The sequence below is a fragment of the Uranotaenia lowii genome, chromosome 3 (assembly GCF_029784155.1).
Source record: "Uranotaenia lowii strain MFRU-FL chromosome 3, ASM2978415v1, whole genome shotgun sequence".
In the NCBI taxonomy this organism is placed as follows: domain Eukaryota; kingdom Metazoa; phylum Arthropoda; class Insecta; order Diptera; family Culicidae; genus Uranotaenia; species Uranotaenia lowii.
The window spans coordinates 214096362-214110352 of record NC_073693.1 but is presented as its reverse complement, the minus strand read 5'-3'; the positions used below and the strand labels follow the sequence as shown (position 1 = coordinate 214110352).

At 35.2% G+C, this 13991-nt stretch overlaps 2 protein-coding genes across 2 annotated transcripts; both read right to left on the bottom strand.

Annotated features, from left to right (window-relative positions):
• Positions 1–1217: 1217 nt before the first annotated feature.
• On the bottom strand, positions 1218–1715 carry LOC129753067 (uncharacterized). Its single transcript, XM_055748866.1, has one exon. The coding sequence runs from the start codon at positions 1713–1715 to the stop codon at positions 1218–1220; it is 498 nt and encodes a 165-aa protein (XP_055604841.1).
• Positions 1716–1883: 168 nt separating this feature from the next.
• Positions 1884–4928, bottom strand: LOC129753066 (uncharacterized). Its single transcript, XM_055748865.1, has 2 exons — positions 4842–4928; positions 1884–2480 (listed from the first exon to the last, which is right to left on the bottom strand). The coding sequence occupies exons 1-2, from the start codon at positions 4926–4928 to the stop codon at positions 1884–1886; spliced, it is 684 nt and encodes a 227-aa protein (XP_055604840.1).
• Positions 4929–13991: the final 9063 nt, after the last annotated feature.

The window sequence follows — 13991 nt, the reverse complement described above, 5'->3', positions numbered from 1 at the left end:
TTAGTAAAATTGAGTATTTTTTTCTGAAAAAATACTGTGCACGTGTTGCGTTGATACTATCTGACAATATAAGCCTGATACAGGCATATAAGAGCTCCCACGTGATTAGTTATAGACATGCAGCACACTTCAAACATATATGAAAAGCACCGCCTCCTTGATTTGGTGAAATAAAAATTTCGAATTTTGATTTTTGTCTATGGGACGCTGCACTGTGTGGCGTGACGACGGAACGAAAAAACCAGTAAGACAAATTTATGAGAAAATGCCTCCGTCAACAATTTTTTAGAATATATTTTTTGCTTAAATGTAAGAAAGACTAGAAGATTCTGCTTCGGACTTGTGGCTTGGTCAATGGCAACGAATATTCGATGAAGATGTAGGATAGTTGTAGGAGAGGATCTGCAATCGACAAAGAACCGGTAGATCGAACAATCGAACTAATCACCTATTAGCGCTCGACATGCGCAGTGAGTCACATTCGGCGTGCTCTGCCGGTCTTTGTAGATTGATCTCGATGAAAATATCGCAAATGGGTGAACTTAGTAGGACATGGATCTGTAAGCAACAAAGACCCGGTTGATCGAACGGTTGGAGTAAAGCTATAGGAACGCTAATCACCTTTTAGCGTCCTATAAGCGCGTTGAGCACGTTCGGCGTGCTCTACCGGTCATTGTAGCTTTCTCTGGTCGTCTGTAGGGTTGCACGTCTGTACCAATCTGGATAGCAGTTGCGCGTTTAGCCGCGACAGTTCTCCAACGATGCATTTCTGGCACGATTCCGTTGGTAGAAGACAGGTAGCAGAGGGCTGCTTGGCCAAAGGAACGATGTAGCAGCTGGATCCATCAGCAGCGTCTTGTACTTCGTCGTTGCTTTTGGCGGCGCTTAGAAGAGTGGTGGACAGCGGATTGTGTTGAACGAAGCAACCGACGAGCAGCGTATCCTTGAGCGCGTACCCTGATTTGGACTCACAGGATGCGTTGAATACCACGCTCCATTGGTGGTTTTGCTGGCATCCCTGAGCACCGGGTGATGTGGCAGATAGCAGTGTGATTTGTAACATTCAATAGAATCGCCGTGGTGTGTATCTCTGGTTGAGTTTCGATGTGTGGCATTCGTTTCGTTATCTCCAAGGGTGGTTTGGGACCGGGAATGGCAAACGACGTATCCTTCGTCGTGGATTTGAGTGGTGGAGGGTTCAGCTTCCATTCTCTGACTTAAATCGATGGTCGTTCTCGGGTTCCAGGGATCGTTTCTCGGGTTTGATCAACGGTGGAGAGGAAGCACGCTTGCAGTGCGGTGGTGGAGCTGGAATCCACTTTACCGGAAGCTGTCCAGAAAAGGAGGGTGTCCACCAAAATCGGTAAACCGTTACCAAGGGAATGGCGTACACCTGTGTGGAACTCATGGTAACATTCTCCACCGATGATCATGTAGATTGTTGCTGGTACGTTGAACTGAGGATCTGCCAATGGAACCTTTGGCATTTTCCAGGCAGTTGTATCGATCAGTGATGTGGGAAGATGGGATGTTGGCTTCTTCATGCCGAGGAAATCGAGTATGGTGGAGAAGTTGCTGTTCCTGGATACGATCTTGGTAGCTAAATTGTGTTTGATGCGCTTCACTGACTCTCCAATTCCAGCAACTGCGATGTCCACGGGGCTTTGACGGGTGGCGAGTTCGTTCGCCAGCTTCCTAATGAGAAAATTGGACATCGCTGCAGAATCTAGCAGAGCTCTAGCAGGAATATTTCTACCGCATCGGTCGACTACTAACAGCGCAACTGTCTCCAATAGAATAGAATTTGAATGCACGGATAGGTTTATCGTTGGTGTGTTGAGTGAACCGCTCGGACCTGGATTCACGTGTATGAGATGTGATCTCTAGGGAGAAAACTCATTCGGTGGTGCTGCTGGGTCGTGCAACATCGTATGGTGCTTCGCTTGGCAAATCCTACACAGGAACTTAGATTTACAGGTTCTAGTCTGGTGATTCGCGCGGAAGCAATTCCAGCAAAGAATGTGCTTTGTCACAAGCTCTCGCCGTTGGGAGCTTGACAGATTCGAAAGCGGAAGGTGAAGCGGATGTGTTCTCAAACAACAGTGGCATGGCGAAGTACTGGATTGAGTTTCGAACGTAGCTGTGTTCACGACAGATCGGATGGGAACTGGTTTCTTCGGGATTTGTCCGGCCACCTTGGAAACGGAGGGCACTGAAGAACGATGCTGGAGATCGCTGTCCACGGATTTCACCATCTGGACCTGATGGATGAGAAACTCGATGAGCTCGTCGTATTTCACCTCATCTTTCTGTCGTGTATCTTGCTCCCATGCACGAATCGTTGCCGAATCCAGTTTATTCGTCAGGATGAAGATGAGCAGAGTGTCCCAATGATCTATCGGTTCACCTAACTTCCCCAGTGCCTTAACGTGTCGCTGGAAATCATTAACCAGTGTTTTGAGGTCTTGTGCTGACTCATGCTGGATTGGTGGAAGGTTTTATAGACCTCGGAACAGCTCCTTTCTGAAGAATTGCTTGTTGCCGTAGCTTTTTCAATGCGTCCCACGTCGAGGAATAATTATCGGCTTGAATATCCACCGACACGAATGGTTTCTTGGCTTCTTATTCCAGTGACTGTAACAGGTACTGTAGCTTGTTGATGATCGGTATGTCCTCGTTGTAGTGGATGATAGAAATGAAATTGTCGTGAAATGATATCCATCGCGAAGACAAAAAAAGACATGATATGAGAAGTCGATGCGTGCATGATCGTCGAACTCAGAAGATGCTCCCTGCTTTCCAGTTTTGACAGCAAACAAACCTTTTGCTCTGCAAGACGATGACGGTTTTTATTACCACATTGATAAATTTTCAATAAACAACAATAAACAATATAAACTTATAATTTTTCAGCTTATTTAAGATAAGCTTTGAGCCTGAATTCCAAAAAAGAATATAAGTAAAAAAAAAGCTTTTTTCAGGTCATCTAGTGGCATCTTGAGGTACATGTTTTAATTGTAATGATTATTTAAAGGAAATGTAGGTACTTTGTTTATATATTTGTTTACATAAATATTTCATATTCATTTCTCTATATTAATATCCTCACAATATGCCACAATGGCCACATCAAAAGAAGGGATGCATTGAGCCCCCTCAAGATAGCACTCAAATATAAAATGCCTTTCAGAAAAAGTGGTAGGCCAAGCTTTACCTGGAAAAACGCACATGAACAGGATTTCAGGAAATACAGGAATGTTGAATTTTCAGAATGGGAACTATTACTCCAGGACAAAGAAAAATTAAAATCGAGAGCAGAAGCAATTTACAATAAGAGTGATAGTGAAATATCAGATGGAGAAAGTGAAACAGATGCACAAAACACTATCAAGTAAATAATTAAGCAAGTGAAGTAAATAATTAAGCAAGTAATGTTCTGTATAAAATCAATTTTGCAGATGTCATATATTCCAGAATAATGAACCGTCAAGCAACCGGAGCAGAAAATTTGTTGATGTATTTAACTTTCAACATTAACGTTACGCCGCCAATCAAAAAAAAAAAGGAAAATAAATTTAAAAAATGAGGAATTTTTTTTTATTTATTTCTTTTCATTTATTTTTTTCTTATAAACCTATATAATATTATTTTCTTTATTATTATTATTGTTATTTATTTCATTATTCTTTTATTTCTATCTTTTTTTCTATTTTTATTTTTTATTTTTATTTTTCATTTTTATTTTTTTTTCATTTTTATTTTATTTAATTCTTTTTTCAGCAAATACTTGTACAACAGATACTCGATTCCGAAGTTTCTAAGATAAAGAAAAAATCCCAGTCATTGTAGTGTTGGTTGACCAACATTTGATCGTTACAACCGAAGTTAATATTATTTAATAAATGCCCTTGTTTTCAGATAAGCAGAACTGGCGAATCCAAATTATAGCATCTAAACTGAAATATAAACCTCTTTAAATTCCAGTTGAAGCTACGAAGAAATTGATTGATTAGCTGATATTACTATTCTATAACTAAAATAAAAGGTTTATTTTTCCATAATTGATCAACTCTTTATTTCAGATCTCGATCGCTTTCATTTATAAAATTCAGCTAATCACCTTTCTTGTATCCTACAGATTATAAAATTATTTGTATTGATATTTGAATATCTTATTGTTTTGAGTGATGAATGAATCACTGTATTTTATCTTTTTCAGGAAACAATAAATGAACCTTATTAGTGTACCACATTCTCATCTCATATTATATTATATAATATTATATTATATTGTATTATATTTATTATATTACATTTATTATATTTTATTTATTATATTATATTTATTATATTTTATTATATTATATTACATAAATGCACATTTAATAAGCGAAAAATGGGTTAGGGGCATCTGGGTATCTTTGTTTTGCAAAAGGAGCGGGTAGCAGTATGTGCTTGTTACCTGTTTCGAATACTTGGCGTTTCTTAATTTATGTCAAGGGAATTTGGCATGGTTGAGAAAATGATCGTATTTGATTACTTTTTGTAAAAGAAGGACGCACTCTTTTTTCGGAAGCCTTGGCGGCGGGATTATAGTTTGCATGCTATCTTGGTTAGTCAACAACACGGTTATAGCTTCTCGAGACTTTTTCCCCTTTAACCCTGGATACCGTAAGTGCCTCTGCTTGCGATTCCATTCCCTTAAAAGTCTCATAGAGGGGTTATGACTGTGTTGCGTGGTAGCCAAGATGGTCGCGTGGGTTATTTTCTTGGCCATAACTGCGGCGCTGCCGCAAACCCAAGGTGGATTTTTACATACATTTTTTTACATACATACATACAAACAAACCTTTTGCTCTGCAAAACCGATCCTCGAAATCCGCCCGGAACTCCAGATGCGCCTCGAACCGCTCTTCGCTATCGCCCATTTCGATGTCACTCTGCACGTTCATGAATAACTCTTGTTGAGCGCCTCCAAACGTACCGTAACCTGGCAACAATCTCGTTCATAGGTGAAATCCGCTACGAACTTCTCCACCACATCTCGTTCGGCACATTTCGTCGTCTCGTCAGAAGGTCCGCTGCTAGTTTTTTCTCCACCTAGCTAGCCATCACTAAACACCACTAAAATCACACTTGTTGACACTTTCCCCAACGCGTCTCAGCAATGTTTCAGTGTCTCAGTGACCACTGGAAGTGAATTCCAATTTTTCGAAAAAACTTTCAAATTTGTAAGTGTCGATGTGTTTTGAACGACAGTGTAGAATGCAGCACCTTTGATGCACTTGCAATTCGCCGTAGAACTGACTTTTAGTCACAAAATGCAATTACGTAAAAAAATTATTTTATTTTTACTTGTTGCAAAACTTTTGCGCTGTACTATGTTGCAAATGTTTGTACTATGGTGTAACTTGTCGTTTGTTTTGATTCCAATGTGAACGAGTTACACCAAAGTTGGATTTAATTGCTTGTATTTCAATTGCAAAAATAGTGCAATTATTTGTTGGCGTAGTGATTGATTCACTCATTTTCAAATGATATGTGCTCATGTAAGAATTTTTACTAGACACAAAACACACAACGTATTACAGGACACGACACTTAACGTTCTTACTTAACGGAAAAAGGGTTTAAAATTACCTTTTTTGTCGACCGGTTTCGGGCCAGATGTTGCCCATATACAGGACGATGTCCGACTGATTACTTAAACGATTAACGTAACCAATTTCCTACCCTGCTGATGTATCGTCGAAAGGGTGTCGCATCATGCGAACTTTTGGTTGGTCAGGTTGAAAAGTGGAGATATATTCGGCGGGTCATCTTCGTTCATCAACGGTTTCTCGGCCGTGCTGATGAACATAGACTCCCAAGCGTTAAGGTGTCCAGGTTTGCGTACGCATTTTTTAAATTTGACCTTTTCTCAGTCAATGGAATGGTCAAATTCTGTTGTGTGGCGGCCACGCTCGATTCATTTATCCTTTTGTTTTCAACGGCATTCTTATGCTCTTTGAGCCGCACTTTAAATTTACGGCGGGTTTGGCCGATGTAAATCGATGGACAACTCTTACATGGAATTTCGTAAATTCCAGATCACTCCTCTTCTGGAATCCTATCTTTGAGTGAAACTAGCCGATCCTTCAAAGTATTCCCACTTTACACTTTTTCCGTGATTCACCGGAGACTTTTGGCCTCAGTATGGTTAGCAAACCCTCCCCCTTCTGGCCGAAGTATTCTTGGGAGATTTTGAAACGGATCTGGAGAAGAAAGAAAAACTCTTCTCTCGTTTTTGGTGGCGCTACGTAGATGATATTTTTGCTTCCGTTAAAGAACGCTATCTCCCACAGACACTCGAGCTCCTCAATAATCAGCATAGCTCGATCAAGTTTACGGTTGAAAAAGAAGTTGAGGGAAAACTCCCTTTTCTTGATTTGCTGATTCAAAGAAAAGAGGATAATACCTTGGAATTTTGAATTTACCGTAAACCAACCTCAACTGATAGATACATCACGGTCGACTCGAATCATTTTGGGGCTCAAAAACAAGCCGCCTTCCACTCCATGGCACACCGGTTGTATCATATTCCGATGGAGAAGCCCGAGTTCGAAAAGGAAAAGCAGAAAAAATTACGAAGCCGGAATTGTGAACGGATATGACTATGATTTTGTTCGAAAAATCCTTCGCAAACGCGCCCGAAATCTCGGAAAAGTATAGCAGAGAGATGTTCAACAAATTTAAATTCAACACCTTGAGTAACTCAACAAAAATGGTTGAGAAAAATATTGAACAGGAAAATATTTTGAAATGATGCTTTGATTTAAGCCAGAATGCGGAGCACTTTTTACATTTCAAAAATTTATAAATTAATTTCTGGTTGACGAACAGATAAGAACATTTCTCATTGAAAACAAATGTTCTATTTTATCACGGCAACATAGAATATCCATTGTGAAATACCTTTTTTTGATTAACCCAATGGCTTCAACTAATTAATCTGATTTGCTTATTTTTATCATTGTATTTGGAAAAATGTTGAAGGATTCAATATTAAAATGTCCAAATCCGCCCCTGCTGATAGCTTCCAACGTTACCCGTTCTAGCACGAGCACATGAGGAGGTGTGAAATTGAATGTCATAGAGAGCTTTCCGAGATTTCGTTCAACCATCGGATCGTTCTTTGACTTTGCGCTCTGTGATGCTGCTGCTGCTGTGTTTATGGGACGCTCATGCGGCAGATGAAGGAAGAAAATTACTGAACCCCATCAATGAGAGCCGCTCGAACGTTCGCTTGATCCCTACCGAGGCCAAAGAAATTAGTGTCACAAAGAGGTCAAACAGTGAGGGAATATACATACACTTCCTATTAGCTACTTGGGTTTTTTTTTTCTCTTCTGATGCTTCTTTCAGCAGCCGCAACACGAAGAACGGTAAAAAACAGTCATTGTTCTATTCAGGTTACCAACCGAACGATTTCAGAATTTTTATTTCCACCATTTATATTCGTAAAATTATAAATTAACTTTAAATCATTGATGACTTAAAAGTTCGCACAAAAACCTCTATGAACCAACCTTCTCATTAAAAATTGAACCACCCTTCAACGGTTTTTTTTATTTGCGGGACATGAAAATCCTATTAGAAAGATTGATCCAAATTTCAGCAACAAGTAAGTGGTGCCTATCTCTAGCATCGCAAAAAGTGAGCGTAATTAGTATCTGTTCATCACAACTCATTACTTCCGTCATTCAACAGGGATTCGTTTCGTTTCCGACACTCAACTCAACAAATTGCCGAACTTTTGGAACGGTACAAAATGTAAGTAAGACGGGGGTCGAGGGAGGCAATTATCAATTACGTTGCATGAGAACGTGCTTTTTTGGGTGGTAGAAAAACGGTAGAAAGGGCTAGCTCGGTTCTACTTTCCATTTTTTTTTCCTTTTCACCAGACCGGTAAAAAGTGTCATAAAATGCTACCTAGGGGTACAATTAGAGTGAATGCAATTTGGTCAACGTGAAATTGCCTGAGTACATTTGCAGAATAAATTGCAAGTGACAGCTTTTCGCACTGCACAAGTTGTCGCGAAACTATGGAAATATGGTACCTCGCATATTTTCCCTAAAACAAAATTGAAAATATTCAAATAAACTTTAAACAAATTCCTTATTCCATTCTCAGCAAAACCTATTATTTATTTTCTTAAATATCCTTCAACTTAATTTTACATCCCATTTTTAGCAAAAACTTTTGAAATCTGTACTTTTTGAGCCGGAGCACCAGAGCCGGAACATAAACAAACAATCGACGCCGCAGCTTTTAAAATCTACGCTCACTGATCCAATCAGTCTTTTAACCGATGGCCGATTCAGAAATTTTTTTTCGTAGCAGCTCCTTGATCCCATTTGTCTTTTCACTGGAGAAACAATTTTTTTGTAGCATCAGCCTTCAAATTCTGTTCACTTTATGCTTACTCTACCAACTACGCCATTGTCGTGAATTTACAATTTTTACGAATCTCAATTCAGAGATTCACTCAGACAAGTCCGTAGCTCACAAAAATAGATCAATGACTGACTTGTGGTGCCAAAATATAAAATGGTTTCATTTTTTTTCAGTGTTTTCGAATTTATCGTTTATTTCATTTTATTTATAAAAATAAAACTTTTTTTTCTGTTTATAAAGGAAATTCATGAAACATTGCAGTGCAGCAGCATTCAAAAAATTTCGATTTTCGTAGAAATGCTGTAAATACTTCAAACCAAAAATGTTTTAGAAACTTCAAAATTCATGAGAAAAAAGTTTGATTATTAATCTATTGTTAGGATGAAATTAAAACAAAAAATATCCTCAAAGTCAAAAGTAATGAGAGTTCAGAATTGAAATAAGAGTATGCACTCTTATTTCAAATTTGAGCTCCCCTTACTCGTGACTTTGAGAATATTTTTTGTTCAAGTTTTATACCAATCATTAATCCCATCAAGATACGAAGTAACGGTCTTAACAAAGTTTTTCATAAACCACATAAACCATAATTTTCCAGAACAAAATATTCAATTTTGCCATACAAACCTAAAACTTCAAATTTACTCATGTAAACACATAAAATTGTAGCAAAAAAACATGGATGAGTTTAAAGACAAAACAAAGTTTTTAAGACCCCAGGGTTGAATAAATTCAAAATGATCCAAAATCGACTCAGTCTAACGTCACATGCCCCATTTGGCTCAATTAGTTACATAAGTTTTTGAGTTATGCAAAATATTCGTACGCAAATAATCTGCTCTCTTATATAATAAGTTCTATTTAGCTTGATAAGTTCTCGATTTTTGCGATAAACCACTTATATGGGAGCCCCTTCTTCCCTTTCCTCCACCCATTCGCGACTTATAAAATTTTAATACCTAAAACCTTCTCAAAGTAAATTTGGCTCCATTGGTTGATAAGTTCTTAAGCTGTACAACAATTTTACATTTCGATAGGTTCTCGGGTTGTGCAGTAAAAGTTGTATGGGAATCCTTTTGCTCCTTTTTTATTCCCAATAAAATGATGGAGGGGTCTCAAAAAATCATTTAACCATTTCTCATACCACATGCTCTTCCACACCAAATTTAGTTACATTTGCTTGATAAGTTCTTGATTAGGGAACCCCTCAAAAAAGAAGGGAAAGGTACCAAATATCGATAGAAGCCTTTCTCGTAATTAAAACCTCTTCCATGCAAATTTTGGTTCCATTTGCTTGAATAGTTTTTGAATTTCGGGAAAAATTGTGAAGTAGCTCCCTCTTTCTTCCTTAAATACTTTACAATGGATTTAGGGGTGAGTACTGAAGATTTATAGAAACTTTATCGTACTATACGAGTCTAATTCTAGATATGATTCCACTTTCCATCCTCCTATCTCCTGACTGGAAGAAATATGGGGTCTGAAATAATATAATACCCTAGTAAAAGCTTGTCAGATTGGCCGATTTAATCCGGGTTTGACCGGATATTCAATTCAAATTTCAGGCACAGTCCATCCCTGCCCGATTGCCCGGATTGCATTGAAAAAAATCCAAAAAAAATTTTTGTTGTAATTTTTTTTTATTTATGCCTCTAAAACGTATTTTTAATCAAGTTTTACAAATATCATGAAAGTTTTTAGGAAGCCTTAAATACGATTTGAAATCTGTCGATGAGTTTCGATGGATTTTTTTTTTATATTTTTACTTAATTTTTGTTGAATAATTTCTGGGTTTTGACCAAATTTGCCCGGATATTGCCCATAAGGCGAAACGGTGAAATTTCTCGAACTTCTCATCTTACAAGTTGGATATCTCCGTAAATTGTTTCGAGTGAATGAGTAATTTATGTTCAGCTGGGGTTTTTGCCACTCTTTTCAACGAAATAATACAACTTCTTCACTTCATTACTATTTGCTCCCACAGTGGGTTTTGTTGACCCCAGGGCGGGTTTCGAAATTCAAATTTAGCCAAAAATATAAACAATACTTAAAATACACAATACATAAGGTAATTGATTTCTAACACCATTTTCTTACTTATATTAAACTCACAAACTCCATAAATAATAAATTTGACTGCAAGGACAAAAAAAAGTTTTTCAAATCCAATCTGAATGAAATTTTCGAAACAATGATATTTCCGGTAAGTCATTGATAAATTATTTAAAATCTTCTGAACTAGAAATTTGTTTAAAAATAAACTCTTAACAGTCTTGTTTCCAAATTTGAAAAAAGAAATGCAAATGCAATGCGAAAAAGGAGTGCAATTTAGATTTTCAAGTAGAACTTCGGACATAAGGACGCAGAAATAGAATACATAAAATAATACACTAGTTTTAATAAAAAAAATCTGAATTCTGAAATAAATATCAGATCAGATTCAAAACCATGATTTAAAATTAATAGGAAAATGAAAATGATTGTTATTTATTATTCACGATTATTTACATTTCGTTCTTCAATTTTATTTGAAAGATTGATTTAAAATTCCGCTGCAATTTCTTCAATTGGAAAAGAAAATAACTACTTGTTTTTATAATACAACATGTTCAATTATACTGACAATGTACTGCTTGGGAAATGAATGATGTCGTGAATCATCAACAAAAAAACTGATTTTGATGTAAATATTAAAAGCACAAAAATAACACAAATTTAGTTAAAACTGCGCATTAAAATGTAACTTTAAAGTTACTTCTTTCAATAATTTTTCGAACTTTCTAAAGATTAATTAAAAATCATGATCGATCAAAAACATGATTTTAAAGAATGAAAAAATAATGAAACATTTACAAAATTTCAATAGAAGACTTTGAATTCAATTTTTAAATTTTAAGTTCTAAGTATTTTGTCGCTTTCAATCGAAATATTGGGTTCTGGGAAGGATATGTTTCTCTTATTAAAAGTCCAGTTTCAAAGGCTTCCAAGACGATTATGTTTTCAAAGCACAAAAATTCAGAACTCAAAACAAAGCACAAACTTATTAAAAAAATTTCATAAAATTAAAATAGTTTGACTTTGAAAATCTTTTTTTTTTATTGAAATAAAATATGTAAATGAAAAAGATAAGTGTTTAAACTTTCTAAATGGATTTTTTTTTTCAATAAACTCGTCTAATCATTCTTGAAACTTGTTAATAGAATTTAATTGATTACTTATGGGAACAGCATTTTGGTGGCAATGATTTAATGATTGATTTGGTAGATTTTAGCGTGATGAACTTAAATCTTTTGTCAAATTTTGTCTATTACGTGGTGTTTTGGTGATATGGAGTTAAAAGCTTTAAAATGTATCAGTTTTAATTGGAAGCAATCGTTGATACGTTGAAAACGTTAAAGAATTCGTTTTCTGATTTTGTTCATTATACCTATTTTATTATATTAAGATATAATATGTTTAAAATGATTAAGATATTATATGTCTAAAAAAGCATCATTCAACAGTTTTTTTATTTGAAAAGATATCATTACAAGAATTTCTGACATTTCTGAATAAAGTTAAAAAAAACTTGAATTTATTGAAAAAAAATGTTCAAACCTGCCAAACGATCAGATTTTTGCTTTAAAAAATTTTTAATTTAAATTTTGTAAAAAGTTCTTAAAAAATGAGAAAAAGTAAACAAATAGGAAATTTCAATTACTTTTTTCGCAGAACTCAAAATTACTTGAAGTCTTGGGGAAAGTTGATGATTGATTGATTTAAAACCATTAATCTAAAATGCTGTTTTTTATTTTTATTTTTGCCTAAAAATGCACTAGTTTGTTGAATGTTTCTAAAATATTTTCAAATGTTATTGCAAAAACAAAAGATGATAGAAAAATTGCAGATTTTTCATCCAGGGCACCAAAAATTTGGATCCCAAATAAGTTCATATTAGCTTTTAAATTCTTTGCACCTCGGAAGGATGTAAATTTTGTGGCTTTGTAAAATTAATCAAAACGTTCATGAATGTGATGTTTAGCATTTAGAAGAACAAGAAATGGAAAATAAAATCGAGACTGAAATTAGTTTCATGAAGAATATTTCATATCAGCACGGTTTAAAGCCACTTTATAAGATAAAATCGTACGCTATACGTTATTTTTCAATATTTCACTATGCAGCTAAAACCATTACCTATTTTTACAGATTGGGTGAATCAGCATGAAATTTTCAATTGATTAAAATCTTTTTAATTACATTTGGTGAAATTTTTATCGTTTTTTGCTGAGTTTTCTTATGTGAAATCGGTTATAATTCAGTTACCCGTCCGAAGTAAAATGAGTAAATTCAAAGCAAAGTAACGCTATGCATATGTTTCGTTTTATCATTTTCTGATGCTACGATATTACGGATACTTCAAAAATTCAAAATAAAACTTAAAGGTTCAAATGCTATTTTTGAGTTTCATTACTTTCATGTACAAATATGAACATGAACCATACCGTCAACTGGGGCAACATGCAAGATTTTTCAACTTCAATGGCTTCTAAAATCTCAATGCTTACAGGTAATCATACCTATTGTACACCAAAAGTTTAAAGGTTGATGGGACGCCAAACTGACGTAGTCAGAAAAAAAAAATTTGGTTTTACCAGCTATTTTTAAATTTACAAAAACAGGCGATTTTCACCTTACTAAGAAAAAGGGGGTAAGTTGTAACAAACTCTGTATTTAATGAAAAATCAAATGAGATCGTTTAAAAATTAATAGTTTTTGATACATTTGTGATGTCATGACGCATAAAGTACCAATTGCAGTAATTTTTGATTTTGTTCGAATTAAATTTTATTTTTTTTCTGTCAAAAATGTTTTTTGAGATAAAAGTGTTAATCTGCTGCATACATTTAGTGGTAAAAATACTTCAAAATATTCTATTAGCTTAAATCATAAAAATTAATCTTAGGATGGATGAAATTTTAATTTTAACAAACGCATAATGCAAAACAATCAAGTCCCAGCGTATGGAAACGCGATTTATGAAATTTAGTTCTGATTAGCACTTTGTTGCATTTTTCCCCAGACAGCTAACTGAATTATAAAAATATTTATAAGAAAAAAATTGGTGATTGTCTGAAAAATATCAAGACACCAAGAGTGTTGGTATAGGATAATGAAAGCAATATAAAGTTTGTAGGTGATATCATTAAACCAATCCGTCATACTAGGTAAAATTTTTTATGGCATCGAAAAATGTAAAAATTAATACATCTATTGCTCGATTTTTTAAATTTTTTATGACAATCAAAAACTTTCAAAAACTCTTTCACGATGTTAAAAACTATGTCATTATGAATTTGTTATTATTCAATGATAACTTTATTACAGTATATTCAAATAAAAATTGAATGAATGTTGTGGTATACGAATGTTGCATCTAACCCTGCTTTTGCATGATGCCCCTTTTGACGGTATATTATAATATTTATTTCTACAGGAGTAATTGAATAAAGCCTTTTGAATAGAAACAAAAGCTGCATTAAACTGACGAAGAAAGCAGAGTGCGTTTTTTATA

What these genes read in the sequence shown, in the direction of transcription:
- LOC129753066 (XM_055748865.1), bottom strand. Translation starts at nt 4,928, where the DNA reads ATGGGCGATAGCGAAGAGCGGTTCGAGGCGCATCTGGAGTTCCGGGCG. An exon ending in GCAGAGCAAAAGGTTTGTTT is followed by an intron (nt 2,481 to 4,841) that starts GTATGTATGTAT and finishes CCACCAATCCAG; the next exon opens with CATGAGTCAGCACAAGACCT.
- LOC129753067 (XM_055748866.1), bottom strand. Translation starts at nt 1,715, where the DNA reads ATGTCCAATTTTCTCATTAGGAAGCTGGCGAACGAACTCGCCACCCGT.